The 27,553-nt window shown below is 44.6% G+C and overlaps 1 protein-coding gene across 13 annotated transcripts in view; it reads left to right on the forward strand.

The window, feature by feature from the left end:
* VPS13B (vacuolar protein sorting 13 homolog B) overlaps positions 1–27,553 on the forward strand; it is a 943,390-nt gene that overhangs the window by 863,580 nt on the left and 52,257 nt on the right. For 12 of the 13 annotated variants that reach the window (XR_010598024.1, XM_065582180.1, XM_065582178.1 and 9 more), the window contains 3 exons: positions 16–177; positions 24,494–24,649; positions 26,843–27,106. Coding sequence is in view for 12 of the 13 variants with exons in the window: in XM_065582180.1 (XP_065438252.1) it covers positions 16–177; positions 24,494–24,649; positions 26,843–27,106 (582 nt within the window). In the remaining variant the exon portion in view is untranslated. The remainder of the gene's footprint in view (positions 1–15; positions 178–24,493; positions 24,650–26,842; positions 27,107–27,553) is intronic. The other variant, XM_042845066.2, reaches the window with a different exon arrangement.

The raw sequence follows: 27,553 nt of genomic DNA on the forward strand, positions 1-27,553 counted from the left end.
TTTTTTTTTTTTCAGAACCAATGCCCGGAGGCAGAGGAGTTGGTCTTTAGCCATTTTGTGATCTGTAATGACACACAGGAGACATTGCGGTTTGGCCAGGTGGATACTGACGAAAATGTTTTGCTGGCTAGTCTCCACAGTCACCAGTACAGCTGGCGCTCTCACAAGTCCCCACAGGTATGTCAGAAACAGCATTACAAATGCAGCAATTGTTAAAGTTGGCTGGAGTTTTTATTCACAGATTCTATGTTTTTATTCATGTGCTCAGCTATCTTTAGCTTTCCAATTCCATCAGGAGCCACATGCTGAAGCCACATCAGACATAAGAGATAAATAAAGGGATGAGGAAATCCAGAAGTGTTTATACGTGATTCAGATTTGGAACTGGACATGCACACACCCTTCCCAAAGAAAAATCACGTTCATAAAAATTCAAGCTTCTGAACCAAAGCAAAAAAATTAATTTGCCAGGTTCTTAAAATTGATTTTCTCAGTGCATAGTTTTTTGGGATCTGTTCTTCATGTGGTATTCACACAACTCTTACAGAGGAAGCCATATACCATTAAAAGCCTATTTCCACCCTGTTTGTCAATCTGTACTTCTGGAGCCAAACATCTTGGCTCGGATTTTTAAAGAAACCAAAGAGAAATTCAGTGGAAACTGGGTGCCTAATTCCCTTGGGCACCTTGACAATTCCAATCTTGATGTGTAAGATAGGGTAATGTTTAGGGAGTCAATTATAATGGATGTGACTGAGATCTATAAATCAAATTCAGAGGTGATAAGGTTTAGGTTGATTAGGAAACAGATGTAAGTGGCAAACTGACTGTAACTTGTGCTGAAGTGGCAGTCAGTGGGTGTGCAAAACAAGCATACCTTACATTGACATGGTAACTTGGGTGGACCAAACTCAGCCCTAGAGTAAGTTGTTGCAGATGTCTCTCCAGTCAGCAGAATGCGACCACTTATTTCAAGGCTGAATTAAGCTTCAAAGATGTTGGAGATTGTGTAGGCATACATTAAAGTGGGGGAGGGGGCCTGTTGTGCTAATAAAGGGATATCTTGGGCCCAGCAAGGGATAAGATAAGATAATGTTAGGGCTTTTCTACCTGGTCTGTTAATGTGCAGCAAGCCGGGATATAAATCTAGTGCTCTAGCCTGCCATGCACTAAGTGGCCATGCGAACCCTGCACTACAAATTCTGTTTAGTTTTTCTAATTGGCCATTAAAATCAACAAGACAAAACACATTTTGATTATTTCAATTATGAACATTTACTCCCATTTCTAGAATCTTTCAGATCATTGGCATGCCAATCTATGACATTATCAGGAACCTTGAAGACCCCTTATTGCAGTTCTTTTAACCTGAACAATCCAGTTTGTACTAGTCTTTCTGTCTTTAACTTGTGCTTATTTTTATAAACAATTTTATATAACGAGCAGAGCAGCACCTTTGTTACCTTCGACAACTTGCAATACAGGACTATGTACAAGAGGACCTACTTTGTCTCTCATCCTCCTATTAGCTGCTATACAATTTCCTTCTTTCAACTCCTATAGCAGAGGCCAGAGGTTTGGTTTGGTTTATTTATGTTGAGGGGTGGATGGTAAATACCAAGAGAAAGGGGGGACATTGTGAAAAATTGTTTTCCTAGCTGGTGCCCATACGCAAATCCTTTTTGGGTTCACAGAATGATGTTTGGTAAGTAATGGTAACATTAAAGCCCCAACCCTTTATCGGTGAAGACAATGGGAGTTTTGCCATTGACTTCATTGAGAGCAGGAATAGGCACAGAGTGGGGAACTTTCTACTACAGAATGTGGCTGACCATAAAGCCAACACCTTCAAAATTCTGAAGGTCTACACAGTAATAATCAAGATCAGGGCTGTGTTACACTAGGATATGTACAAATACATAGGTTAGCATGGTCCCTTTTCCCAAAGAGTTTACAATCGAAGGGTCAAATTCTTCTACCCTCACACTGAGTAGTAGCTAGTTTTGTGGGTAATCCCATAGTTTTCAGTTAGTCTACTTGTGGAGTAAGATACTACTCAACCTGAGTGCAGATGGCAGAACTGGATCCTAAGAAATTAGATTACGTCAGGATTTAATTAATGTACATTAAATTATTAACCAATAGACACCCAAAATCTGCAGTTTGAGAGGCAACATTTTGGAGAGAAAGCCAGGCAAGGCTTAACATTTATCTTCTGTAGTTCTGCCAGCCACCTTGGGTGAGGCACTGCATTGTGCACCAGCTACATGTGAGGAAGACACAGTGCAGAGCTGGCAGAAGGAAAGGGAATGGAAAGAAAAGGCAGGCCTTGAAGAGGAGGGAGAAGGAAGAGCAGGGCAGGGCAAGACAGAGCTAGGGATCTCACTGAGGAGAGCAGGCCTAATGTAAGAACAGGACAGCAATCCCTAGTTCTTTGAGCTAGTGCACACCAGAATGAAAAGGGCAACAATACAAGGGTGGCACCAAATTTTAGAGCCTTTCAGCACTTCCTGGGCTGACACTAGATTGTTATGTTGAAGCTATCCCAACCCGCTGCAATAGTCTCTGGAATGTTATTGTTCTGTTAACATTTTCATTGCCCTTCCCATGACAGCAAGTTTAGGGATTGAAACTGGGAACTGAGGCAGCTTCACTGATGATGCATGGAAGCACAGGTTTTCCATACAGTATTCAATTATAAGCTAATTTTCTTCAAAAAATATTCAGAAACTTTGCATCCAAATGTAAATTTAGTTAATGTGATTAATTTTAGACAGGAATCATTGTAAATGCCATTTGCATTAGAAAGATGGTTCATCTTAATTAACTGTCAACAACATAATATTTAGACATTTTAGGTCACGCAAACCATGTTTATTAAGAATATTGCAGATATCGTCATGTGTAAAATGTTTTATTTTTTAAATTGGGATATTAACTCAAGTCTGTTTGTAATGAAAACAGCAACTTGATTAAGGCTTCATGTTGTACCTGTAATGTTGTGGCACTTTTCTAATTGTTCCAGGCTGAACTGGATATTGAACAACCTATTATTTAAAGGTCAGAATAATGCCCAAGCCTGGACAAGCCCTGTGAGTGTCAGATTCATGGAATGCTAGATGACTTCATAGTTATGAAATTATTTCATTTCTCATGATAATTCCTGACTTGCCAAGTTAGTGAATTTTAAGAACTCTGAGAGCAGATTGTAAGATAAATGTGAAATAATCCATACTTTTGGAGTCAGGGACTTCCCTCCAGGCATTAGTTCATACTTGACTTACTTGACTTACACTTGGGGATAAAATGAGTTAGGACAAGGTCTTAGATACCACATTCTCTTACTGGGAAAGAAAACCAACTTGCACAACTTTGGCTGGCTCATGTTTCTTGTTACACAGGCACTAAGCAGCAGCGGTTGCCATGAAATACTTTATTTAACCTCTGTAAAAATGTTTTTTTAATATGGCAAGGCAGTTCAGTTAAATGAAAATAAATAGTTTTAAAAGGATTGTATTTCTTTTACATTCATACCAATAAAATTCTCCATTTTTCTTTTGCTAATTAAAAGTAGGAAGAAGTATTGTAATTGGCTAGTCAAAATATTGAACAAAAATAAACGAAATAAGTGTATACAACATGTTTAATATAGAGGCATTTAGATAAAACATTGCAAGTGTTTTATTTTAGTTCTGAATGAATTTTACTGGATTAAGGATGCTACAGTGGATTATAGTTAAAAGTTATTTAACATTTTAATATAAAAATGCATTGGTATGGCATTTCAGATTATCAGTTATTGATGATTACCCTCAAAAGGTTTGGTCTTGATAAGTAAGCAGGCTTATCTTAATGTATCTGAACATTCTGAGAAATCCTTCCTCCTCTCCATTTCTTCTCCTAGTCCAACCCCTCTACATTTCAGTCAACCTAACCCTTCTCTTCCTCTGGCCTTCCATTTACTCTCTGATTCCTACAAGCCTTTCTAACTTGGTTAATATTTCATTGGAAAGTCTTATGTCTGACACTGTTTCTGCTGGGCTCCAGCCAGTCATTTTCTTCAAATTTCATGAGTTCTTGACCTTTCTTGGGTCCAAGGCATCCCCAAATGTATTGTCCCTCTCTGACTTTGGGGAAGTCCAGAACTCATAAAAACGGCCATATGGGGTCAGACCAGTCTAGCCCAGTATTCTGTCTTCTGGTAGTGGCCAGTGCCAAATGCTTCACAGAGAATGAACAGAACAGTGCAATTTCGAGTGGTCCATCCCCTCTCATTCATTCCCAGCTTCTGGCAGTTGGCGGTTTATGGAACTTGGAGCACGGGGTTGTGTCTCTGACCATAATAGCTATTGATGGACCTATCCTCCATGAACTTAGCTAACTCCTTTTTGAATCCAGTTATACTTTTGACCTTCATGACATCCCATGGTAACAAGTTCCACAGGATGACTGTGTCTTGAGTGAAGAAGTACTTCCTTTTGTTTGTTTTAAACCTGCTGGCTATTAATTTCATTGGGTGACCCTGGTTCTTGTGTTATGTGACAGGGTAAATAACACTTCCTTATTCACTTTCTCCACACCAGTCATGCTTTTATAGACTCTATCATGTCCTTCCTAGTCGTCATCTTTGGTAAGCTGAACAGTCCCAGTCTTTTTAATTTCTCCTCATATGGAAGCTTTTCCATATACCTAAATGTTGTTGCCCTTCTCTGTACTTTTTCCAATTCTAATATATCTTTTTTCGAGATGGGACGACCAGAACTGCACACCATATTCAAGGTGTGGGCATACCGTGAATTTATATAGTGGCATTGTGATATTTTCTGTCCTATTTTGTATCCCTTTCCTAATGGTTTCTAACATTCTGTTAGATTTTATGACTGCCACTGCATGTTGAGTGTATGTTTTCAGGGAACTATCCACAAGTACTCCAAAATTTCTTCCTTGAGTGGTATCAGCTAATTTAAACCCCATCATTTTGCATGTATAGTTGCGATTGCTTTTTCTCATGTGCATTACTTTGCACTTATCAACACTGAATTTCATCTGCCATTTTGTCATTCTATACAAACCCCACACTGGAATGGAAGGGGTTAAAGGACTATACCGGGCCCAGCTAGCTCCACCCCTCCAACCTGGCAGGAAATGCTCCAGCTTGAGACAGGGTGGAAAAGAAAGCCACCCAGTGCAGAAGGGGGTGGCTGGGGAGGAGTGCAGATGTACCCTGAAGGCTCTTGCCAAAAGGGGCTGGAGAAGCCTCCCTGAAGGAACAGGACCGTGTGTGGAGTTCAGCTGGGGTGGCAGTTTGGTTTCCTTTTTCCTTTCTCCTTATCTGGGACCAGAAGCTGAGAGAAGGAAGCGACCAGGGAAGGTAGCTAGGGTTGCCAACTTTCTAGTTGCACATAACCGAACACCTTAGCCCCGCCCCTTCCCCAAAGCCCCGCCCCCTGCTCACTACATTCTCCCTCCCTCTGTGGCTCGCTCTCCCCCACCGTCACTCACTTTCACTAGGTGGAGCAGGGGGTTGGGGTGCGGGAGGGGATGAGAGCTCTTACTGGGGGTGCAGGCTCTGGGGTAGGGCCATAAATTAGGGGTTCAGGGTGTGGGAGGGGGCTCCGGGCTGGAGCAGAGAGTTGGGATGTGGGAGGGGGTGAGGGCTCCTGCTGAGGGTGCGGACTCTGGGGTGGAACTGGGGAATGAGGGCTTTGGGATGCAGGAGGGGGCTTCAGGCTGGGGGTGGGGCTGAGGGATTTGGAGTGCGGGAGGGGTCTGTGGGTTGAGGCAGGGGGTTGGAGTGAGGGAGAGGGTGAGGGTTCTGGGCTGGGGGTGCTGGCTCTGGGGTGGGGCCAGGGATGAGAGGTTTGGGGTTCAGGAGGGGTCTCTGGGTTTGGGGGGGGCTCAGGGCTGGGGCAGAGGGTTGGGGCTCAAGGTCGGGGCTCGGACTTACCTCGGGCGGCTCCCAGTCAGCGGTGCAGCAGGGGGGCTAAGGCAGGCTGCCTGCCTGTCCTGGCACCCAGTGGCGTTGGAAAATTTTTAGTAGTGGGGGTGCTGAAAGCCAGCCCCCTTATCCCTGTCTGTCCCCCACCCCCCGAGGCTGGGAGCAGGGCTGTGTCTCCAGGAGGGGGGAACACCGACAGGGGTAAGGGGACCGAGGCCACAGCTAGGGGAGAGTATGGGACCAGGAGTGGAGCCCTGGGCAGGGGACAGCAGCCAGGATCCCATGTGTGGGGCCAGGTGCAGGGCCCCAGGCATGGGCCAGCAGCCATGGTCCAAGGAGCAGAGGCCTGGGTGCAGGGCCGGTGGGCCCTGGGAGTGGGAGGCCTGGGAGCGGGGGTGGGGCCAGTGCAGAGCCTGGGGCCAGCGGCCGGGACCAGAACCCCACCTCCAGGTGAGGAGAGGGGTTGGGGGACAGAGGGCTGGGAGCAGGGCATAGGCACGGGAAGTACCCCCTGCACCCCTACTTGCCGCGCCTATGCTGGCAACGCTCTGCGCGCGCCCCGAGAACAGCAAACAACCAGCAGGTCCAGCTCCTAGGCGGGGGGAAGGGGTGGGGGCAGGAGGCTCCGCGCACTGGTCTCGCCCTCAGGCACCACCACCCCGCCAGCCAATGGGAGTGCGGGGCCAGTGCTCAGGGTCGGGGCAGCGTGTGGATCTCCGTGGCCCCTCCCCCACTCCCCACCTAGGAGCCGGACCTGCTTGCCTCTTCCAGGGCGCAGCACGGTGCCAGCCAGGACAGGTAGAGACCAGCCTGCCTTAGCGGTGCAGCGCCGCTATCTGGACTTTTAATGGTCCAGTCGGCAGTGCTGACCAGAGCCGCCAGGTGTTCCAGTCGAAAACCGGACACCTGGTCACCCTTTAAAGGTAACTCAGAGGGCCCCTCCTGGAGGCTGAACACTGCTAACCTTCCTAAGGCCCTGAATCAGAGCCTTGTGGAGTGGGTGGGCCCAGGCTCCCCTATGACCGAGCGGATGCTAATCATTAGGCCCCTTGGCCAACTGAGAACCCCATTATAGTCACCCACTTTAGTGAGATCCCTTTGTAACTCTTCGCAGTCAGCTTTGGACTTAATTGTCTTGAGTAATTTTTGTATCACTATAATTTTTGCCACCTTACTGTTCACCTCTTTTTCTAGATTGTTTATGAATGAATATGTTGAACAGCACAGGTTCTAGCACAGATCTTTGGCAGACCCTGATATTTATGTCTCAATATTGTGAAAACTGACCATTTATTCCTACCCTTTATTTCCTGTCCAGTTACTGATCCATGAGAGGACCTTCCCTCCTATCACATGACTGCTTAGTTTGCTTAAGAGCTTTTGGTGATGGACCTAGTCAAAGTCTTTCTGATAGTCCAAGTACACTGTATCGACTGTACCACGCTTGTCCACGTGCTTGTTGACCCCCTCAGAGAATTTAGTAACTTGATAGGGGGCAGGGATAGCGCAGTGGTTTGAGCATTGGCCTCCTAAACCCAAGGTTGTGAGTTCAATCCTTGAAGGGGCCATTTAGGGATCTGGGGCAAAAATCTGTCTGGGGATTGGTCCTGCAGCTTTGAGCAGGGGGTTGGACTAGATGACCTCCTGAGGTCCCTTCCAACCCTGATTTTCTATGAGGCATGATTTCCATTTAGAAAAGCTGTGTATTATGAAGCTGTCAGAAATCCTAGCAAAGATTGCCAAACCTTGTTAGATCTGATGTGGATTTTAGTGAAAGTAAGAGGTCTGTTAGGGGTCAGTAAAAGGGATGGGCCGCTACATTTCTGCAGTGGCTCTACATGCTACACTGGATCCGCTTCAAGGTCCTTATCTTGATCTTCAAGCCCATTACTGGGATAGGCCCCAGTTATCTCAGAAGCCCCATTTGTCTCCAAGACAGCCGTGTTCCTTAGGAATACTGGAGCATATGGTATTTATCATAAGCACGGGTGATAGGTTCTTCTCAGCAGCTGGCTCATAGTTAAGGAATTCTGTCTTGCAAGACAGTAGACTGACCAAGGAACTCACTGCTTTCACAAGTGTAAAACCCATGTGGTTACATTAGATTCCCTGAATTGCTTCCCTGAAAATTATTTGTTTGCAAGTAATAACCCAAAACTGTCTATTACATATTCTTTCTCAGCAGTGCACAAGGCAAGAGGACACTGACTGTTTGAGTGCAGCCAGAATTTAAAAGCAAACTTCAGTGGGGGCCATGATAAATTAATGTGAAGAAAGGGATTTTTTCCAAATTTCTGGCATAATTTGAAGTTTGGGCCAGGTTGCCTATCCCTAGTACCAGTTCCTTATTATCCACTTAGCTTTAACCATTTATTTTTAATACTTAACTCTCCTCTCACTAACTTTCCATATTATGAATCTGCTGCTAAAGACAACGGATTGGATTTTAATGTTAGTTACACTGGTTCAAATCTAATAAAACTCCATTGAATTCAGTAGAATTAGTTCAGTGTTTTGTTAGTGTGACAGAGATCAGAACATGCCCCATATGTTCTTCACCTTTCATAAGCCATAGTTCAGTTTAGCTAAGTATATCTCTATTTTTCTTTTCCTTCCTCATTTCAAAATGGAGCCGATCCCAAACACAGCACACTCAGTCCCTCTTGATAGCTGTCTGTAATGCTATAATGTTAAGTTTTAACAGTCCTGGGACTGACACATGCCTCCCCTGCCCATATTATTAATGGTGATTGTTATTTGAGAGAGATCAATAAGTTTATATGGTATTTGTTTTTTGGGGGGGGAGGAGAGGGGAGAAAAACAGTCTCTATCTTAAAGAGTTTACCATCTAAAGCCCTGATCCTACAAGCACTAGTTTACATAAGTAGTTACGCATGTGGGCAGTCCCATTCAGTTCATTAGGAATGCTCGTATGCATAAATGTTTGCACATTCAGACTAAGTTAGACAAACAAAGGAAATGATGACACCAGACATAGGACGGGGCAGAGAAGGATGAGGCAAGTTCTATAAAAATGAAAATGTTGATTAATATTGTGTTGCGTCTGAAGCTGTAATTACTGATGTATTGTTATTTAAATTTGAGAATAAGGTAGGGCATAGAGTAAGGAATAGGTAGCACAAGAGAAGAGGGCAGGGTGTAAAGCTAGCTAAAGAAAGTGGGTTTTGAGAAAGGCTTTGAAGTAGAGAAGGGGGCTACTTGGTGTGCTGAAAGAGGAAGGTTTTTCCAGGCATAAGGAGCAGCATGAAAAAGGGTATGAAGGTTTGAATGATGGAAGAAGACAAGGAGGAGCAACAAGGCAAAAAGAGGGTGCAGAGAACAGGGTATGAGACTAGGAGTAGACAGAAATAGCCTGAGGTGTAGGTGTAATTTTGCAGCACCCTGAAAGTGAGAATGAAGAGTTTGATGTGGAAGAGATGGGGAGCAAGTGAGAGGTATTCTAAGAGGGGTGACCTGGTCAGAGCTGTAGGAAAGGAAGGGTTTTTTTTTGTTTTGTTTTGTTTTTAGCTGCAACATGATGAAGAAAGGATGAGCTGAGAATCAGGATGGCTAAATAATCTGTAAGTACTGTGATAGACCCTGGCCAGTTGGGTACAACAAAGTAGTCGAAGGCAGATATACTGGCCACTGGATTAGCAGTTTTCTATTCCCTGACTGACCAGTGCAGGGGCTGCTCTAGACTAATGAGAACACCTGACTCCAATTAACTTGCAAAGAGTCAGGTGAGTCCATGAAGGTAATGTGAACACCTGATTCTAGTTAAGGCCCTTTTGATACTATAAAAGGGCTCACTCCAGTCAGGCTGGGGAGAGCCAGAGGAGAGGAAGTGTGGCTGAAGGGCTGGTTAATGAAGACACCCTCAAACCATCGGTAAGGGAGCCCTAAGGTAAGGGTGAAGAAGGGAGAAACAGGAGGGCTGTGGGGAAGTGGCCCAGGGAAATGTAGCAACTCTGGCAGTGAAAGGTTGGCTGCCACAGCTGCTACCATTAGGGTCCCTGGGCCGGAACCCGGAGTAGAGGGCAGGCCTGGGTTCCCCCTAACCTGCCACTACAGAAACATCTCCTGGGAAGGGAAGACAGGCCTCTGTCAGGACAGGAGGCTAAACTGTTCTGAAATAAATAAGCCCTAGAGACAACAGAGACTGGGAGTTCTCTCACCAACCTCCTTGCTAGCTTATGTTGAAAAGGGCTCAGTAGACTGTAACCCTGGCCCTAGAGAGAGAAGGGCTACATGGAGGGTTGCAGTAAGCCACTGAGGCTAGCATAAACCGCCTAGAAGAGCAGGACCCACTGGGACAAGGTCAGAGCTCTGCCACAGTACTTACATGGGGAGATTTCTGGTAGTAGGGGTTCTACAAGGTAGCAAACAAAAGCATACCAAGATCCAGTGGCTAAAACTTGAAGCTAGGTAAATTCTAAACTGGAAACAAGGCACATATTTTTAACAGTGAGCATGATTAACGTTGGAGCAGCTTACCTTGGGAAGTGACAGGTTGGCCCTCATTTTGATGTCTTTAAATCAACATTCAATGTCGTTCTAAAAGATTACATGGTCTAGTTCAACCAGAAGTTATGGGACTGATGCAGGAATCATGGGGTTGAAGTTCTATGATCTATGTTATGCAACTGGTCAGACTAAATGGTCATAATGTTCCCTTCTGCCCTTAACACATATGAAAAACAAGGAGGTTACAGTAAACCAGGCAATCAAGAACCGTGATATGAACCTGTGTTTAGCACTGGGCATGGATAGGTCGGAATTGATCTCATATTCTTTTGATCTGTATGGCAACATAATGTCTTGAACCTGAATTTCTAGGCAGGTTAGCAGTTTATGTAGTTCTAGAATACTTTCAAATGTTGATAAATAAGAACTACAACTTTGAATTTCTTTTCTGTTATGCATTTATAATATTGACCATAAGGTTGAATTGATGCAGTCTGCATTTAAGGACTTGATCACATGATCACTGAAATCAATGCATATTTTGCCATTGACTTCAAGGAGAGAACAGTCAGGCCTTTGATTATTGGTAATGTGTATATTTTTCATTAAAATACTGTAGTTTAATATTCCTAAATGAGCTATATATAATTTAAATGACTATTACTATATAATTTTGGTTTGGTATTCACATGGTTTGCATGATGTTTCAGTGAATATACCATATAAAGTATTGTACCTATCTACACAAATTTTAGTAACACTTTCAGTTTAATACTGGAATAAATATAAAGTTTCTTTTCTTCTTTCTTCTTTAGATAGTGTGTTCACAAAACAGACCTTCAGCTGTAACTTTATAAATGACTTTTTTAAAAAGGTATTTGGAAAGGCTTCTATTAAAAACCTCCTCCTCTTTCCCCAAAGAAAAAAAATGAAGCCAAAATGTAACTTATGCTTCTTCTCCAACAAGATAATTCATCATTACTTATTTCCAAGTTGCTATTCTTTCAGGTACTAGGTTATGTCCCATAAAGTCTAAGAGGATATAGAGTACTCTGTGGGTTCAAACATCTAGAAACTGTGACTTCAAACATCAGTCACTATCTGGAAATTTTCGTGTTTAATTGCTTAGGGATGTTACAGATTCTCTGAACAACCTTTGGTACTTAACTTAATCCTCCCCAGGCCATTTACAGAACAACAGCAGGCAAAATAAAGCTTTATTTTATTTTTATACTATTTAAGTAGTGTGAAATGTATTGTCAATTCCACTTGGGATTCCACATTCCAAATTAATGATTTAACTGGATTATATTTAATTTACTTTCCAGATAATATCTTGGACAGATAAGGATTTTTATTACCCAAGAAACATATGGCTCATCACAATTTTGTTCATGTTTCTTGTTCTTAACATTCTTCTAATCTAGAAATGTGGGGTTAGATTGAGCCTATTAGGCACAAGCCTACCTTACAAGCTGTGTGGAGCCAAACAATGCCTCCTGGAGCTCTCTGGTGCACAGGAGGAGTGTGCCCGCTGAGCCAACACTAAGGAAAGTTCAGCCTATACTCCAATGGCCAGCTTGAAGGGGATGGGTCCATGGTCCCATTCTCCTCACCTCTATCAGAGTAATTTGCACCACCAGTGATGCTAGCAAGAAACTGTTGCTGTGTTGTGGGATCCATAAAGAAATTAAAAAACAGTCAATCTGCATTTCCAATGTAATGCACATTGGAAAAAATAATCCCAACTATACATACAAAATGACGGGTTCTAAATTAGGTGATACCACTCAGGAAAGAGATCTTGAAATCATTGTAGATAGTTCCTTTAAAATATCTACTCAATGTGCAGTGGCAGTCAAAAATCTTGACAGAATGTTAGGAATCAATAGGAAAGGGATAGATAAAACAGAAAATATCATATTTCCTCTATATAAATCCATGGTACTCCCACATCTTGAATACTGCATGCAGATCTGGTCGCCCCCATCTTAAAAAAGATATATTGGAATTGAAAAATATACAGAAAAGAGCAACAAAAATGATTAGGGGTCTGGAACAGCTTCCATATGAGGAGAGATGAATAAGATTGGGACTTTTCAGCTTGGAAAAGAGACAACTAAGGGGGGGATATGATAGAGGTCTATAAAATCATGACTAATGTGGAAAAAGTAAATAAGGAAGTGTCATTTACTCCTTCTCATAACACAAGAACTAGGGGGTCACCAAATGAAATTAATAAGCAGCAGGTTTGAAAGAAACAAAAGGAAGTATTTCTTCACATAACGCACAGCCAACCTGTGGAATTCTTTGCCAGAGGATGTTGTGAAGGCCAAGTCTATAACAGGGTTCAAAAAAGAACTAGATAAGTTCATGGAGGATATGTCCATCAATGGCTATTAGCCAGGATGGGCAGGGATGCAAAACCATTCTCTGAAGTGTCCCTAGTCTCTGTTTGCCAGAAACTGGGAATGGGCGACAGGGGATGGATCACTTGATGATTATCTGTTCTGTTCATTCCCTCTGAAGCACCTGGCACTGGTCTCTATCAGAAGACAGAATACTGGGCTAGATGGACCATTCATCTGTATCAGTATGGTAGTTCTTATGTTCTTAAGTTAGAAATTCGACTGTTGCTGCAGCATTTGATTCACTCCTTGCATTTTACCTTCCCTCAGCTTTTGTTTTTCAATGAGAAATATTACTTTTACTTCAGGTCCCTAGAACCCAGCTCTCCTCTTGGTCTTTACACTTTTCACCTGTTTCTGTGGGACCACAACTTTTATTTTATCAGCAACACCTTGGAATTTACAACTTTTCCCATGCCACTGACCAAGTCATTCCTTCCCTTCTGCAGCTCACTAGAGGTCAAAAATTCATTTACTACCCATTGGGATTGACTCACAATAAGTATCCCAACTAATGGCTCATAAGTCAAATTATCTTTCAAAAGCAAGTTTAGTTATTTAAGCTAGAAAATAGAGAAATTATTTAAATAAACTGAAACAGAATAAATTTGACCGCATCTACAAGCTATGCAGAAATCTAGTTTGTAAGACTAACAATCTCTAGGTTACAAGCATTGAATTGTACCTACTTGCAATCTGGAACATGCTGGCTGGGCAAAGCTGCTTCGGCAATACCCTTTCCTTAGCCATGTTTCTCATCCCTTTCCTTGGTCTCTACACCTTGTCATGTGACTGCTTTATTTATCTAAATCTCACCCATCTCCCTCATTACTGGCTGAAAACCCTTAGCAAATTGAGACAGACGAGGCGGTGGAGGGAAAATGAGGGGAGGGAGGTTGTAAGAAACCTCTGAGCAGAAAAGTGGTAAAGATAGGAAGTCCAGAGAAGACAAAGGGGCAGTAAATAGGAGTAGTTCTCACATGATCTCTTGGACTGCATAGAGGCCACTGAACGCATTATGTGCCTCCCTGATTTTCTGTCTTGAGCCAAATCTGACATGTTACAGGATAGGATGTTTGTGAGGGGCAGGTGTCCATTGATGCCATCAAACCATCTTGTTTTGTGTCTTCCATGTGATCTTTTCCATCCTGCTGTCATTGGGTCAATGCCAAAGATGATTCTTGTAGGGAAGTTGGTAGGCGTTCAGAGCAGATGACCTGACCACCTTAAAGCGGGTGACCATTTGAGAGGGTGGGACCTGTTCAGTTAGGAAACTGATGTCTTCATTTGACTTGAATTTGTACCATTTGATGTTTTTGATTACTCAGAGATATTTCATCTGAATGGTGTTCAATTTCTTTTCAGTCTTGATAGTAAGGGGCCATATTTCAATTCCAGAGGTCAGATATTGAGCACTGAAGCATTATGTATCCTTAGCTTCATCTCTCTATTTATCTATTTAACACTTTCTTGATGAGGCACCCTATTATTGATGATATTTTTGCCATGTGAGCTTCAAGATCTTTCTCACCAAAAGAACTGAGGTGGGTGAAATAACTGACCAGCTTGATTGGGTGGTCACCCACTAAGATGGCAGAGCCTGCAGCATGTTCAAAATTGACAACAAGAAGAATTGTGCTTTTACCCCAATTAATTTTCAGGCTAACTTCTGCAGTTGAGCTTTCCAGGGCTTTAAAAGCCACAACCAGCTCGTCCACTGATTCAACAATTAGCTCTATGTTGTCAGTAAAATTGACATCGGTAAGGTTCTTATAATCAAAATGAATGCCTAAAATGCGTTTATTATTGTCTCTGACAACATTGAGGAGTTCGGGGTGGCAACACATACTTGTTAATGCCTAATCTGATTCGAAAGAAGGCAGTTATTTTCCCATTTACAAGAAAGTTGCTTGAGGAGTCATCATATAAAAGAAATAACATTCTAAAGAGCTTGTTGGGGAGGCCAGCAAGTTTCAAGATCAGACAAAATGACTCCCTGTCAACAGTCAGACGTGGCCTTGATATCCACAAATGTAATGTGAACGGAGCACTTGAATTCTTGTGAATTTTCGATAACCTGGCACGCTCTGAAAATTAGCTCCATTGTTGAACAGCCGGAAGTGAAGCCAGTTTGTTGTGGTCTTCTTTTGTTCCTTAAGATATCAGTGGCTTTGGCCAACAAGACAGAAGCAAAAACCTTCCCCGAGATAGATAGAAGTGTAATGCTGCGATAACGGCGACAATCTCATTGCTGCTTTTATGTTTATTTTTGAATAAATATCCTTGATCAAAGGAGAAGGGAAGGAAGGAAAGCTCTGAGGAGAGGGGGAGAAAAGCCCTTAGGAAAGCATTAGAGGAAGGAAGACAGTCCAAGTAGCCTGAGCAACAGGAGGGCAGAAATACCCAGGAAGTGGGTAAGGAAAAGGAGGGGAAAGACACAGAAAGTGTTCAGGAAGCAAAAACATGTTATAAACTGTTTTTAAAATTTCTAGTCTCTGACTTTTCAGCTCTTTGGTTTATTTGATCCATTGTTTTATTTAATGTTGTGATGAGAACATTTTGTGTTCAAAAAGATTTCTGAACTCTGCAGTAGTGCTGATCAACCTACCGACATATGACTATTTTACCCAATAACATCTAATATTTTAAGAACATTTTCTAATTCTCATTAAAAAGACCAGAGCAGAAACCATTCCAAAAAAGAGGATAATGGTATTTCTACTCTTGTCAAGTTATATTGTCCAACTCTCGTTTAGTGTATTTTATGGGTTCATTCTCTCTCTAGAAATTTTACCACCACAATTAAGAGTTCAATTCAAATGGAATATCCATATTATGCCCTTATGTTATTTGGCTTTCTTTATGCCCACGACGACTCTCATTTGCCCTTCTGTGGCACTGATTTGGAGGGCAAATGCAGCCTTCTCTATGCCACTTACCTAGCACAAACAACTTACTCTGCCTCCCCAATATCAGTTTCATTTGTTTTTGAAGCAGCTGCCAGTAATGGCTACAAAATTAATAGTCCAATACCCCAGTACAGGTCAGTCTAAGCGAAAAACAGTATTTATCAACATATTAGATAGTAGAGAAAAAGCACAGATGTCAAAAGGATTAAAGGTTCATGCATCATTTGAATAAATACAACAACATATTTTAGATTGGCTCTAAACTTTGAATTACAGAAGGATTACTTTGGTCAAAATATCTTTGAACTCTGGTCATCATGTTCCTGCCGACACTTCTTTTCTCTTGTAGTAGCAACACCTCTTTTCTCAGAATGTCTCTCTGCTACTTAGCTATCTGCTTTTATAAACCCCTTCATTCTTAAATAGAATTGCCAAAGTACACTTAGCATTTGCTTATATCTTGGTGGGTGAAGGGAGTTGTCTGGTAATTATTCTGCCAATACACCTTTAGGTCAGTTTATTAAGATTAGGACAGAGCATGTATTAAGTGTCTAATTAAACATCCTTCCTGATATTGGCTTATGCTAAAATAATGTTTATTCCTGATTACTTAATTTTCCAAAATTACATCAGTCTCCATTTCCATCTTTTTACATACATAGCACTAGAGGCCTTTGTGTTTTGAAAATGGTTCCAGATCTTGCTTTTCAAAGAACCTCATGAACAAGGTTTTAAAAGTAGACGGACATATAATGCAGACTACTAGTATTAATAAGTCATGAAGACAGGTATATTAGGTAATAATTAAAATAAGATAGCTGGGTTATTCCATGTCGCATGGTAGCATTCACAAATATTTGAGTGATATGACTTGAGGAAAAAGTTACTATGTAATCAGAAGGATAATACACCAGTCTGTTCCTCACTTTTCTTAATCTTTTTTTCTGAACCATAGAATCAAATGCACATAAATCTTTGTGATACACAGAAAATTACTAAGTCAACATTCTGTGAACTAATGACTGCTAAATGACAACTGACAGCATATTCCTTGGTGACATTCAGTTAGTGACCAAGTTGCTTACACAGGACAGGAGTCATCTTAAAGTTGGGGTTATAAGCAAATGCTAATTATTAATTACATCTTTATGTATGGCATCTGTATTTGGCATGTATTTTGAGTATATTCTAACTGGGACTGACTCTTTAGTACCTTTTTTCATTATTTTGTTATCATTTCCAGCTACTAGTCTCTCCAAAGTAAACCGCTTACTTGTTTCTTTTAGTTTTTATATGCCCAGCTGCTTCTGTAAGAAACTGAAATGGTTCCAGCCACTACAATTGTTTTTCTTTTTCTGTAACTAATATTTAAATATCAAAGCTACTAGGAGCTTTTATGTCATGGAGTACACTTTGCCTCAAGGTACTTTTTTTTTTTTTTAAGCCATTAAGCCTTCTTCTAAGGTGAAGTAATTTGAATGGGAATGCAGCAATCATTACTTGAGTGATTCAGAAGCCACCCACTGTATGGATGTCTTTGTTTTGTGTGTAATCTTGTGCTGAGGACACCACAAATTATGAACAGGCTACTGAGTTGTAAAGTCTTAGAAGGCAGTTACTGTGGCTGCTTCCTGAAGGTCAACGTAGAAAGCAGTCCTAAGACACTGCAAAAGAAGAATATCTGGACAGTCACTCAGCCAACAACCCTGACCTATAGACTTCACAATCTCCCTTTTTCAATTGTTTTTTAAACATGGCAGGACATAATATTTTCAGCTTTTATTTTTCATTGGTACAAGTAATTATACTATGGGCCTGCTCCTGCTTCCAATTAATTGACAGAACTCTTATTGACTTCCGGCCCCAGATGCCCAAATACATAGTGCAATTCAACCTTGCACAGAGAGTTTTCATAAAGCCTTTGCACAACTATTTTAAGGGCTTAAGTGGGTGCTTAGACTGTGTGATGGCCCTCTGGAAAGAAATGCTTATTGTTTTAATTGTGTATATGTAAGCTCACTTTCTTCTTCGAGTGATTGCTCATGTGTATTCCACTATAGGTGTGCGTGCTCGCCACATGCACCGGTGCCGGAAGTTTTTCCCTTAGCAGTATCCGTACTGGGGGAGCACCGCTGCGACCCCTGGAGTGGCCCCGACATATCGCACCATAAAGGGGGCTGTGTGCTCCCCCCCACCCTCAGTTCCTTCTTGCCGACAGTGAAGGTAGTCGGAACTTGCTCCAGCCTTGGCTGCAGCGTTTATAGCCTTAGTGGTATCTTGTTCACTGAACTGCTTCTTTGCTGAACTTTTCTTCGTTAGTGCCTGCTCGGGGCATGCCCCGTGGGCCAGGCTTCAAGTCATGCGACTCTTGTCGCAACTCTATGCCCAGAAGTGATCCACACTCTCAGTGTCTTCGCTGTCTGGGCAAGGCTCACATTAGCGAGCGTTGTAAGATTTGCCGCTTCTTCAAGCCTCGGACGAAGCGGGAGTGTGAGATCCGACTCCATGCTTTGCTAATGGAGTCGGCATTGGCCCCGGCACCGGCGCGTCGACCCGACTCCGCGCCCGGCACCGTCGTCGACTCAGCACCGCTGTCCCAGTAAGAAGCAAGAGAAGACTCAGAGGTGCCGAGAGAAGGAGAGGGGTGAGGCCAGACTCGAGTTGGACAGCCCACGATCCCCATCAGGACAGACCTCCGACTCGCGCAGAGCGGAGTAGTCTGGTCCCGTCCGCGCGAGCGTCGCCTGAAGTGCACATGCCTTCGACGCCAGAGGCAGCTCAGGCCACGCGTGATATCCTAGCCTTTCTGGTGCCAGGAGCGCCACCTCAGTTGGGCTCCCGGTCCCGTGGAAAGCTGCCTTTGGGCACCCATCGGCCCTCCCCGGAGATATCTGAGGTCGAGGTACCTTCCAGGGTCGAGGTGCCGAGCAGAGGCCTGTGTTGCATGTCAACTCCGCGTGCCGACTCTTCTGTGAGCGAGTCCCACTCCTCCGGTCTCCAGAGCCATAGAGGAGGTGACAAGAGGCGACACCTCTTGAGTCAGTCCGAGAAGAACAGGTCCCGATGCCATCGGCACCAGCGCTCCTATTCTAGTGCCTGCCGTCACAGAGGCCGTGCTCCGAGTCCGTCCCGAGAGTCCCCGGCACCGAGGCGCCGTGGCCACAGGCACCGTAGGGAATCCAGAGACAGCTCCTCAGGCGCCGAACAACCGGCATCAACCACAGGACACTACCCAGACGTCGAGCCTACAATGCCGTCAGTGGCTGAGGGCACCACACCATCTACCTCTTCGGTGCCGGGCGATTCAGTTGCGGTACCGCCTCCCTCTTCTCAAGAGGACTTCAAGGCGCACCAAGAGCTGCTTAGGAGGGTGGCAGCAAATTTCGGGCTGAGGAGATGGAGGAGCCCTCCGACACGCTGTTTAATGTCCTTGCCTCCTCGGTACGGGGTGGGTGGCCCTCCCATTCCATCCGGGGGTGGCCAACATCACCACCGGCCTCTGGCAGACCCCGGCCTCTCTTGGCCCCATTTCCAAGAAGACCGAAAGGAAGTATTTTGTCCCTGCAAGGAGTCACAAGTACCTATACACCCACCTGGCCCCGAACTCTTTGGTGGTAGAGTAAGTCCACCATTGTGCGCGGAACGGCGAGCCCATGCCCACATCAAAGGACAAGGACGCTCGGAGACTTGACACCTTTGGTAAAAAGGTTTATTCGTCTGCCAGTTTCCAGCTCAGAATGGCCAACCACCAGGCACTGCTGAGCCATTACGAGTTTAATCTCTGGGGATCCCTCCCCAAGTTCGAACCCCTTCTTCAAGATAAGGACAAGAAGGAGTTCCGGCCTCTGGTCGAGGAGGGTGCGGCGGCAGCCAAAGCAGCTCTCCAGGCGGCTTCGGACGCAGCTGACACAGCCACTCGGTCAATGACTTCGGCAGCCTCCATGCGAAGGGCGTCGTGGCTCTCGCTCTCGGGGCTGTCTGTGGAGTCCCAGTCAATAATGCAGGACCTGCCGTTTGATGGCAAAGCATTATTTGCGACCAGATAGATACCCGTCTGCATGGGATGAAGGATTCCCGCACCACCCTGCAGACGCTGGGCCTCTAAGTCCTGCCTTCTAAGGACAAGCCCAGGCCTCAAACCTCTGCTCCTTCGGCTCGGGGCAGATACGAACCCCCACCTAAGCGGCAGAGAGACCAAAGGCATCGGTCCCAGCACCAATCCCATTCGGCGCCAAGGCCCGGGCCCTCGAAGGCCAAGAGGCCAGGAAAACAGCGTTTTTGACTCATTAAGGGGGGTCACCATGCCACTTGCCATTGTACTCCCCCCAGTTAATAAAGTTGCGTTTTATCAACCGTTTATCGGCCTTCTGACTGCAATGGTCCCGTATAACGTCGGACCAATGGGTCCTCAGCACCATCTCCCAAGGGTACAGGTCGCAGTTTGTTTCAACCCCGCCCCAACCATCCCCCGTCCCGGGAGCTGTCTGGGGACCCAGAGCATACCCTCCTCCTCCACCAGGAGGTAGAGCGCCTCCTCTCCCTGGGAGCTGTGGAAAGGGAATTCCAGGGCAAGGGATTTTACTCCAGATATTTCCTCATCCCAAAAGTGAAAGGCGGGCTTCGGCCCATCCTCGACCTGCGGAATCTCAACCAGTTTTCCGGTTCATTGCAAATTCCGCATGGTGTCCCTGGCCTCTATTATTCCATCCCTAGACCAGGGGGATTGGTTTGCAGCGCTGGACCTCCAGGATGCGTACTTCCACATCCACATTTTCGCGGGTCACAGGCGTTTCCTCCGTTTCCTGGTGGGTCAGGACCACTTCCAGTTTATGGTCCTTCCCTTTGGCCTCTCTACTGCCCTCAGGGTATTTACGAAGTGTATGGTGGTGGTGGCGGCCCACCTCAGGAGGAAAGGGCTGCAGATCTTCCCCTACCTTGATGACTGGCTGCTCAAGGACCGGTCTCGGTCTCTGGTGCAGCAGCCGATGAATTTCCTGCTGGACGCCTGCGCAGATCTAGGCCTACTGGTGAACGAGGAGAAATCCACGTTAATCCCAGTTCAGTGCATAAGCTTTATAGGGGTGCTGTTAGATTCCTGGGTGGCCATGGCCTCCCTCCCACGGGACAGATTCGAGACGCTCAAAGCTCTCATCGCCTCGGTCACGACCTTTCCGGTAACCACGGCACGAGTGTGCCTTCAAATCCTAGGCCACATGGCAGCATGCACCTATGTGGTGCGGCATTCCAGACTCCGGATGAGGCCCCTTCAGCTTTGGCTGGCCTCCCAGTACTCCCAGGCCAGGGACGGCCTGCACCAGGTCGTCACGGTGCCTCCAACAGTGGTGGCAGACCTCCAATGGTGGTCCCTTCTGAGCAACATGCTCCGGGGTATCCCCTTCCGAGAGCCCCCTCCCTCGCTAGATCTAGTGTCCAATGCCTCGGACCTGGGCTGGGGAGCCCACGTGGGGGACTTCAGGACCCAGGGTATGTGGTCACCAGGGGAACTGACCCTGCACATAAATGTCAGGGAACTCAAGGCCGTGCGCCTGGCATGCGTTGCCTTTTGCCAACACATAGAGGGGAAGGTGGTCAGAGTCCTCACGGACAACACAACTACCATGTATTATCTAAACAAGCAGGGGGGCATGCGTTCCTGGGCTTTATGCCAGGAAGCCCAGCTCCTGTATAGCCCACGAGATACTCCTGCGGGCCTTTTACCTGCCCGGCAAGAGCAACACGCTCACAGACCGCCTGAGCAGGGTGTTCTCTCAACATCACGAGTGATCCCTGCACAAGGAGGTGGCCAGGTGGATCTTCGAACAGTGGGGCACTCCCCAGGTAGACCTGTTCACCACTGCCCAGAATCGACTGCTCCAGGGCGGGAGAGACCGATGGGGGCGATGCGTTCCTGATCCCATGGTCAGGGCCCCTGTTTTACGCCTTCCCACCCTTCCCTCTAATAGGCAGGGTCCTGCAGAAGGTGAAGTCAGACGGGGCGAGGGTTATCCTCATAGCCCCAGATTGGGCCCATCAACATTGGTACGGGACCATACTGCAGCTCTTAGCGGCCCCCCCTTGCAGGCTGCCGCTCCGCCCGGACCTCCTCTCCCAAAGGAAGGTCGTCTCCTCTATCCCAACCTAGCCGCGCTCCACCTGACAGCGTGGCTGCTCCATGGTTAAATGAGGAGGAAGGGAGGTGTTCTGAGGATGTGAGAAGGGTCCTGCTGGAGAGTAGGAAGCCCTCCTGCGTCGAACCTACCTGGCTAAGTGGTATAGGGTCTCTAGGTGGGCTAGGGATAGAGGTTCCTTTCCCTCTTCCGCGTCTTTCCAGCTTGTCCTCGATTAGCTCCTCTCCCTTAGGACCCAAGGGCTGGCGCCCTCCTCCATCAGGGTGCGCCTGGCGGTCATTTCGGCTTTCCATCCCCCGGTGCAGGGTCTGTCTGTGTTTTCACATCACATGACGGCCCAGTTTCTGAAAGGGTTAGATCGGACATTCCCTTACGCCAGACCCCCGGTCCCGCTCTGGGACCTGAACCTAGTGCTCTTCCGCCTCACAGGGCCTCCCTTTGAGCCATTAGCCACGTGTTCGTGGTCCCACTTGTCGTGGAAGGTGGCGTTCTTAGTGGCTATCACCTCAGCCCATTGGGTCTCGGAGCTCAGGGCCCTGACCTCTGAACCGCCCTATACGGTCTTCCATAAGGATAAGGTGCAGCTCCGCCCTCACCCTGCCTTTTTGCCGAAGGTAGTCTTGGCTTTTCATATGGATCAGGATATTTTCCTCCCAATCCTCTGCCCTAACCCCCATTCCTCCAATGAGGAATGCCGCCTGCACATGTTAGACGTGCGCAGAGCACTGGCCTTTTACCTGGACAGAACCAGGCCATTTAGGAAGTCTCCCCAGCTGTTCATTGCATTGGCCGAGTGCATGAGGGGATGACCAGTGTCCACCCAGCGGATTTCCCACTGGATCACCTCGTGCATTCGCACCTGTTACGACCTGGCAGGGATTCCCCCGCCTCCTGTTGTGAAGAGAGCCCAGGCCTTGTCAGCGGCCTATGTGGCTCTTGTCCCTATTCAGGACATCTGTAGGGCTGCTACGTGGTCCTCTGTCCACACCTTCTCATCGCACTATGCAATCGTCTCCCAAATGCGGGATGATGCCGGGTTTGGTAGGGCGGTGCTCCACCCAGGTAACCCTTAAAACTTTACACTTAAACATCTACCCGCCTCCATCAGGTATAGCTTGGAGTCACCTATAGTGGAATACACATGAGCAATCTCTCGAAGAAGAAAGGACAGTTACCTGTTCCGTAACTGGCGTTCTTCGAGATGTGTTGCTCAGGTGTATTCCACGTCCTGCCCTCCTTCCCCTCTGAGGGTGGGGGGAGCACGCAGCCCCCTTTATGGCTCGATATGTCGGCGCCACTCCAGGGGTTGCAGCGGTGCTCCCCCACTACAGATACTGCTAAGGGAAAAACTTCCGGCACCGGTGCACGTGGCAAGCACGCACATCTATAGTGGAATACACCTGAGCAACACATCTCAAAGAATGCCAGTTACAGAACAGGTAACTATCCTTTATTAACTTTGCATAACCATGAATCATCTATATAAAAGCTAAATGGCCAGCTCCTCAGCTGGAGTAAATTGATGTAATTTTATTGACTTTAAAAGAACTGTATCAATTTTCATTAGCTGAGGACTTTGGCTCACAGAATCTCCATGGACTAGGGATAGGTACATACTGTGTTGAAAGACTTTTTGAATGATGAAAGACTGAGGGCTTGTCTATAGAGTGCATTAGTGCGCACCAGCTGAGGTATAAATTCTAGTATACACAAGCATGTCTTGTACTAACTCTCTGTGTGGATCTTCTTGTGCACACTAAAAGTTCCTTAGTGTACGTTCATGTAATACTGCTTCAAATAATACTATGTCAATGTGCTCTAGGGAACATTGAGTGTGTTCCAGCAAGATCCATGTAGAGAGTTAGTAAACAACATGCTTGTGTGCACTAGAATTTACACCCCTATAGTGCATAGTGATGCACCAGGTAGACAAGCCCTTCATTGCCTTAGAAACGGTTTAAGCTAACCAGAAAAAGGCATTCCTATTCCAGAATAAAAGTGACTACACGGGGACTGATACTGGTATAACTATATAACTATAATGGTATCATTATGCCTGCAAAAGCCCCTTGTCACCACTTTGATTCAAATGAGATGTTCCCCATTTCTAAACAATATATTTAAATACTGATACATTTGATATACTTATGAGAACAATTGAGCTGCCCCCACTCCCCAAATGATTGTTTTGGGTGGGGGTAAGGGGTTTGTATTCATGAATGACAGCTTAAAGATTTTTTAAAAATGGCCTGTATCTGAAGTACCTGCTAACCGTAAAAAGAGTGGCATTCCAGAGCAGTAAAGGAACTCTCTTATTTTCTTTGCCCTGCCCTATAGTGTGCAGGGCCTCTTCTTAACAAGTGTTGTGCTAGATCTTTACCATTCAAGAGCATAAATTACTTGCAGTATACAGTATGGAAATTTATTTTGGAAATACTGTAATATAATCATTCAGAGTGCTACATTATTCTTTGTGTAGTCAGCAATTCTGAAAAATGGGTGTTACACAGATTTCAATGAAAATATCTGCTTGGCATTTTTAAGTTTTATGGATAGAAACATTTCCCAACATTGGAACTCATATTCTAGTGCAAGCCTTTTTTTTGTCGTTCTGCATTGAAAGAATTATTGTTTCCTCTCCAGCTGTTACACATCTGCATTGAAGGTTGGGGAAACTGGCGCTGGTCTGAGCCATTCAGTGTGGACAATGCAGGGACCTTTATCAGAACCATTCAGTACAAAGGCAGGACAGCATCACTTATCATCAAGATTCAACAGCTCAGTGGAGTGCAAAAACAAGTAAGTGCCCTTATGTACAGTATAGGGGAATCATTTTTAATCTGAGTAAATTAGATTATGCTTTTTACATAAATACTGAATAATCCATTTTAAAATTATAATATTTCCCTGTAATTGTAGTGTTGCTCACTAATGCCATAATATTTAATGAGACTAGCAGGACTTACATTATAGAGATTATTTCAGGAGTTAATATGACTCTGCTGTAAGAATTCACTCTGGTATGAATCTTGGCACACAAAATCTTAGTCCTCAGCACATTTTTTACACATTTTGTAAAACATCCTTTTGCCTGGGTTATAATTTCTAACAGTGCAAAGTTATACAGTTTCTGGCACATTTTTGTACTCTTGAAAAGTAGGAATGTGTTATGTTCTTTATGTTTTTATTCAGTAGTGTGCCTCAGACCCTTAGGTTATTGAAAAAGAGGGGGGAAAAGAAATGACCGAATTAAAATTTCAAAAGGTGTGTTGTCCCTTTAAGGGCCAGAGAGCCAAAGAGTTACTTGCTATGGCAGCTTCATACCAGGTCAGCCTGGGGATACTGACCCATTTCCCCCGTCCTGGACCAGGCAGAGCAGCACCTACCCTCTCACCCACAAAAGTAGTTAAAATACTAGATTTAGTCATGATCTGCTGTGGGCATTACACTATTCACTCCTTTCTCAGCGGGCTGGGAATGAATTTTTTCCCTCACCACCAAATTGGCCAAGGTGAGGTGGGTTGTTTATTTTTTTTTTTTTTTGCCTTCCTCACTTAAAGCTTAGTTGGGGCAAAAAATAAAATGGAGTTAAGCTATGATGGCACGACTCTTTAAGTATGCGTAGCATGGATGTCCAGTGCAGGTACTCTGTGGGGAAGGGATACGGTGATCAGATCAAGTGGATTGGTAAGGAATACAGAGGACATGTTCTTTAAAGGAACGGAAAGAGGAAGGATTCAGTGCTCCTGTGACTTGTACAGCAGGGAAACAACCCCTTCTCTTTTATGGCCCCTTTAACTCTCATTCAAGGGGGATGCAGCTAGATTCCAGCAGCGGGCTGGGTGGGGACCAGGATGGGTAAAGGGGGAAAGCTGACAGCAGCCCCCCCCCCCCCCCCCAGGAATATATAAATGATTATGGAATTACCTGCACTCTACAATTTTATCTGCTGGGTACTCCAGAGCATTTAGGAATAAAGTTGCAGCCTAATTAAACCACATCCACTGACTCCTGTTCTCCTTCTGGCATAGCCACACAATGGGCTACTGTGCAGATGTTTTCCTATAACATGTTAATATATCTGTAATAATATTGTAATAGTTCTGCCTCAATTGGCAGAAGCCAGGGCATATGGTGGACATAACACATTCAGTCCATAGACATAGGAGAGCACCTTGTGTTACTCAATAGTGATTCATCTGATTTGGACAGTAGTAACTCTCAACCTGTTTGGCCAATTTTTAGGTAGACCTATTTAATACACATAGTGTGGAGGGCCTCAGAGCTGGTTGAAGCTTTGTTTTTTATTTTAATGTTTAAATGGGAGTTTAATTTCAGGGTAAGTTTGAAAGCTGTAAACATACTGCAGAGACATGCTCCTTTGAGAAAGTGAACCCTAGATAGTGACCAGGATTTGGGGTTTCAGTGGAACCCTTCAAAAGCCATTGTGGCTACAACTCAAAATATCCATAGCGATGACACCATATGCTAAGAGAACCGCAATATATAGGGACATCAGGGAAAGGCAAAGACATAACTACAGCCACAGAGTGCAATCCTACAAAGTGCTCAGTAGGAGTTGAGGACACTAACACCATGCAGGACCTTACCTGAATTTTTTGCATAATATCCATTTACATCAAATCCATATGTTATTTTAACATAGTTTGGGGTATCTTAATAATTATGGTTCTCTGAATTATCAATGCATTTGGCCAGTCATAAGAATATTTTTCTTCATAAAATCAACACACTGTTGGAATATCTAAAGAGCTCACTCTCCATCATTTTCAGCAACTCTCAGAAACAAAACATTGCTTGATTTTTTTCACTGTAGATTGTTCTTGTAAAATTACTCAAGAGCAATTTAAGAACAATACATTCTAAGGTATTTGAAGAATCTTGTCTCTTAAATTTAATTCCACAGTGACACCCTTTGAGTTTTCTTTTCAGAAATTGGTAATGCAGCGGTTGTCTATTTTTATGTTTTAGATCATAATCTGTGGAAGACAGATGGTCTGTAGTTATCTGGCTGACAGCATCGAATTAAAAGTGGTTCAGCACTACATTGGTCAAGATGGGCAGGCAGTTGTTAAAGAACATTTTGACTGCCTTACAGCCACACAAAAGCTGCCTACCTATGTTCTAGAAAATGATGAGCTGACGGAGTTGAGTGTGAAAGCTAAAGGAGATGAAGACTGGTCAAGAGATGTATGTCTCAGTTCCAAACACACAGAATATAGCACAGTCATTCAGGTATGAAGATAAATAGATGTTTGAGTATAGCATTTAAAAATTTCCACTTAAAACTCCCAGGCTTCTTTGCAAATTCCAGTTTAGAGTACCTGGTGGAAACCTCACAGGCTGATTATCCATGTACATTCATCGGAATGGCAGTTTCTTCTGGTCCAAACTACCTTCCCTCCTCTCATCAGTAGCAGATAGCTGATAGAGGAACTTCTGATTGCATCCTTAATTATAGTAGTCCTATTAGACTCCATTAGAGTAAAAATATATGGTATTGCATACCTTAAATATGTCACATATTTAGCTTCCTATGTAAATTTAAAAAAAGAGAGCAAGCAATGTTACTCAAAGTGGTGAAGTGTTCTCTTCTCTACTTTCTTACTTACAGTAACTCAGAGTTCTAACTGATAGTGATCAAATGTTCAGCTTTATAAGCTAAAAATAATCTATCTTAAT

The sequence above is a fragment of the Chrysemys picta genome, chromosome 2, assembly GCF_011386835.1.
Source record: "Chrysemys picta bellii isolate R12L10 chromosome 2, ASM1138683v2, whole genome shotgun sequence".
In the NCBI taxonomy this organism is placed as follows: Eukaryota; Metazoa; Chordata; order Testudines; family Emydidae; genus Chrysemys; species Chrysemys picta.